This window comes from Sinocyclocheilus rhinocerous, unplaced genomic scaffold (assembly GCF_001515625.1).
Source record: "Sinocyclocheilus rhinocerous isolate Xijiao unplaced genomic scaffold, SAMN03320098_v1.1 scaffold1084, whole genome shotgun sequence".
NCBI lineage: Eukaryota > Metazoa > Chordata > Actinopteri > Cypriniformes > Cyprinidae > Sinocyclocheilus > Sinocyclocheilus rhinocerous.
In genome coordinates this window covers 83,544-87,714 of record NW_015656001.1, presented here as the reverse complement: position 1 = coordinate 87,714, position 4,171 = coordinate 83,544, and the positions used below count along the sequence as shown (strand labels likewise).

Here is a 4,171-nt window from a genome sequence, read left to right as displayed (position 1 = left end):
TTGCTTGGTAATACGAACTCATTAGATATTCCATATATATTCATTTTATTTCTGTAATTTTAAGCACTTTATTGGTGTTTAAGATGAATTATTTGTGTACAGGCCTGTTAGTACACAACGCCAAAACACCCGTTATTTGTTGTCTGCGCACGCTGAAGTGTCTTTTGATGGATTCGGAAAATGATAATTCTACTATCTTAACTAATTACTAATAGATTTAAAAACAACAACAACAAAAAAACAACAACATTTGGTTCTCACATTAAATGCTTAATAAATAGGCAAAATCACATTAACTTTTTTTGTGTGTTACGTGTGTTAAGGTAAAGTATTTACACTGACACGTCATGTCATGTCAGATTGCGTCAGGGGTTTACTGAGTTGGCCTAGCTGATAAACTTCTGGAGTGAAGGTTGTTGTTTTGATCCCCCAAACGTCAGACCACCCTCCCCAAACACAAGCAGGCCGTACGCAAAGCGTCCCACCTAATTTCCTTAACGACGAGCTGGTGAACTTTTATATTTAGCACCGCTCGAGTTTCCAGATGCCCATTCAGTGCCAGCAGACGTACAGCAACACAACCCTGTGGAATCTCTCCGCTACACCAACACAACTCATAAAATCAGACGAGTCACTGGCACTAGAGAGAGAACACGTGCTGAAACCCTGTCAGAATCGAATTAAGTGGTGAGTCAAGGTTACTTCATATTTTTTAATAAACGAAACGTTCTCGCGGAACCTGATTGACAGGAAAAGCTGTAGAGACCGGAACATCTTACAGTCTGTTTACATAGCATAGTCTATACATTAAATAATAATCTATAGCCTAATCTTTCCGCATGATAACATACATAACGGTTAATATTTAACTTACAGCTCGGTGGTTTGCTGTAAATCTTCAAGTTCAAGTACGCATCTCAGGAGATTGTTTTGTTTTTATACAATTTAGAATAAAATATAATCATAAGGTAAGACTGTGAGATGAATGGCCAACAAGTCGCCTCAGTAGGCCTTATAGTCATAATAAAGTGTCTGTGTTTTTCTTTAGCCCTCTGAAAGCAAGGTGACCCTATTCTTGGCGAGAAACTGGCTGAAACGGGCAAAAAAACATCTATTCCAAACGCATCTCTCTCTCATTGCTTGATAGATTAATGGTTATTAAAAGCGTTGAAACAAGCATTCAAGGTAAGCAGCTTTATTCAATACCTACGCACACTTCACTCTTTTAGGATTTCTATTAACCAATCTAAATTTTTCAAACTGTCATTGTTGGACTCCCATATTATTAAAGTATTCCTCCTCTATTTTGAGTTTAGGTTAAACACGCTACACTCAATGTCCTGAAGAGGGCGCAGTAATCAAATAAATCAGACTGGGAAAATTTAGTGATGTAGAAATCAATTTGAGGATTATATGAACTATAGGATAGGAATGTTTAATATGTATCTACAGTGTATAATCATTTAAGCCTATACATATCTATTGGATTTTTGATGACTTGTCACGCTTTATGATTGCTTGGTAATACGAACTCATTAGATATTCCATATATATTCATTTTATTTCTGTAAGTTTAAGCACTTTATTGGTGTTTAAGATGAATTATTTGTGTACAGGCCTGTTAGTACACAACGCCAAAACACCCGTTATTTGTTGTCTGCGCACGCTGAAGTGTCTTTTGATGGATTCTCGCTCGACTGTACCATAAAGTAAACCGGGCGGGGGTGTAAATAATTCAGTATAATTTCCATAAATTATTTTTTTTCCGCTTTGAGCTGCGTTTTAATATCAACGATGTTCGTATTTGTTTTTTTCCTTATATGTGTTCAGACTTTAATTACATATTCATTAAAGTGTCACTGTACTTGTCTTGGAGTTTGAATCTACCCTGTCAACGTTTTGCCCGTCGCATTGGAAACAGCTCTATCTTACTATCTCTTCGCGTAGCATTTAAACTTAGGAAAAGTTCGTATACTTATAATATAATAGCTACATAATTTAATGAGGCATATTTATACAGAACAAACTATGACTAGTGCTAGTCTTGTGACTAGGATTTCGGAACGGTGCAAAGGCGAAATCACGGATGGGAAAAAGTAAACAGAGGACCGTTTTCTCTCCCACCGGTATCATTAGCATGCTAGCCAACTAGCGTCTAGTATTCGCCTCAACTGTCTTACAACTTACAGCTGACCGGTTCGTTAGCACTGCTAACGCCTGGCATGGTTTATTTACTGAAGTGTGATTTGACATTTACGCATTTTTCCGCGTATGTAGACTCGAAATAGTTAAACATTAATAAATCATTGGAAAACAGTGGCTAAATTTGAAAACTGGCGACGAAAGCTACTTTTTTGGTTAGCTTTCCGGCTAAATTTGGGGTGCTGATGTGTTCCTGCGAGAAAGTGGATTTTAACATTAACGTTACTCCTCGTACTGTCGCCCGTCTGGTGTATGAGGCCGAACAGGAAAAAAACAATGGGGGTAATTCGTCCAATGGGAGGTAGGAATTATTATTATTATTGGTTTGTTTATTATTAAATTTTTTTCTTTATTCTTATTATTAAATTAGACTTTTGTTAAGTTCATAAAGTATCTGCCATTGATGTCCTTCATTCAACTGAAGTATGACTTGATCATAAAAACGTTTTTATTTATCATACTGGTGGTTTTTACACTTATTGTGTGTGTAAGTGAAAGTGTTAATAGCCCTAGTTTGATTTGTTCAAACAAAACCAAGACATGATTTAGCTTGTTCAAACAGGGAAGTAAATAAAGTGGCAGATCTTGTCCCTGCCTTTGATAAATGGCTGTCTATCTTGTTCTAAAGCCTAGTGATGAAACAGTTCAGTAGGAGGTTTTCACAGGAATTTGTGTTAATTTGCCAATGATCAGGAAGTTCTGCACAATTTCTCAACAGTTTAAAAGGTCAGGATTGATGACTGCTGATTTGGCTATGTTTGTCTATCCCTTGGTGTGATAAGAGTGTGTTAGTACTATTTTGGGTCATGCTTTTTAATTTGTATTTTTGAAAGTGGTTCTTTCTTTTGCTTGATACTTATGTTAGTTTCATTGAGTTCAGGAAGGCATCTTAAAAAGTGAACAATAAAGAGGACACATTGTGTAGCTTGAGTATTGTGGTGGTTGATTTGTCTCAACGTGGCTCACCAGCTTGTAGTAACACTGACAGGAAAAACTGCTTAGTTTTGGGACCCTTGTCTTCTTTAACCACAGTAAGCACTACACAATGTGCACAAATGTTCCAAGGTAAAACATGCAAAGCTGATAGTCAGTTGAGAAAAGAAAACAGGTTTTCTATTTACATGTGCATTTCTGTTGCTTTTCAAAATGTGTCTTGTTCCCTTTGGAGGAAGTTCAGCAACATGATACAAGCCAATAATACAGTAATAGGTAAAGCAGCTGTTCAAAATTCACTGGGTATTTCATTATATTTTCTGTTAGATTAAGCTGTTGATGTTTTACACTCAAGTTAAATCAAAGGCAGTAGCTTGAGGTTCAGTGGCTTTTTTTGTCCTGGATTGTAATATTTTGTAATTGTTTTGGTTCACCTCTTTTTTGGACAGAGCCTGTAACCTTCATGTTAGCAGTTTAATTAACTACTTTTAGCTTGTATTCTCGTCACAATATCTAGAGGTGTTTCTCAAAGCTTTCAGGTGACAAATGATAAATAATCACAGAGTGATGGCTGCATTATACTGTAATCATGCAACGGTTACTCCACCCATACATTAATAACAGCTTTAAACACCACTTATGCAGGTGTATGCATAATAATAATAAATCCACTTATGCACCACTTATCCACTATGTTATATGATTTTATGTTTGTGTTGCTCTGAATCTGCTTTGTCAATCATGATCTCATTTAGAGGAGTAATACCGTAAGAATATGGGAGGATATTATCCAACAAGACTTTTCATTTAGTAGCAAACTTTGTTCTCTCTTACATTTGTTTCTTATAAATATTTTTATAATTATGTGGAAATATATTTGGGGTGCAACCCTATGACCATTGAAAGTTTGGGGTAAGTAAGAATTTTTTTCAAGAAACGAGAAACGTAGCAAGGACATCGGTAAATAAATGATCCATGTGACATCAGGGGTTCAACCGTAATTTTACGAAGCTATGAGAATACTTTTTGTGCGCAA

At 36.1% G+C, this 4,171-nt stretch overlaps 1 protein-coding gene across 3 annotated transcripts in view; it reads left to right on the top strand.

Annotated features, from left to right (window-relative positions):
* The first annotated feature begins 382 nt into the window (after positions 1-382).
* The window catches only part of LOC107719112 (GRAM domain-containing protein 1A-like), a 27,921-nt gene continuing 24,132 nt past the window's right edge, over positions 383-4,171 (top strand). For 2 of the 3 annotated variants that reach the window (XM_016526450.1, XM_016526449.1), the window contains exons 1-2: positions 383-687; positions 1,049-1,185. Coding sequence is in view for 1 of the 3 variants with exons in the window: in XM_016526451.1 (XP_016381937.1) it covers positions 2,388-2,503 (116 nt within the window). In the remaining 2 variants the exon portion in view is untranslated. Of the gene's footprint in view, positions 688-1,048; positions 1,186-1,911; positions 2,504-4,171 lie in introns of those variants that run through there. The other variant, XM_016526451.1, reaches the window with a different exon arrangement.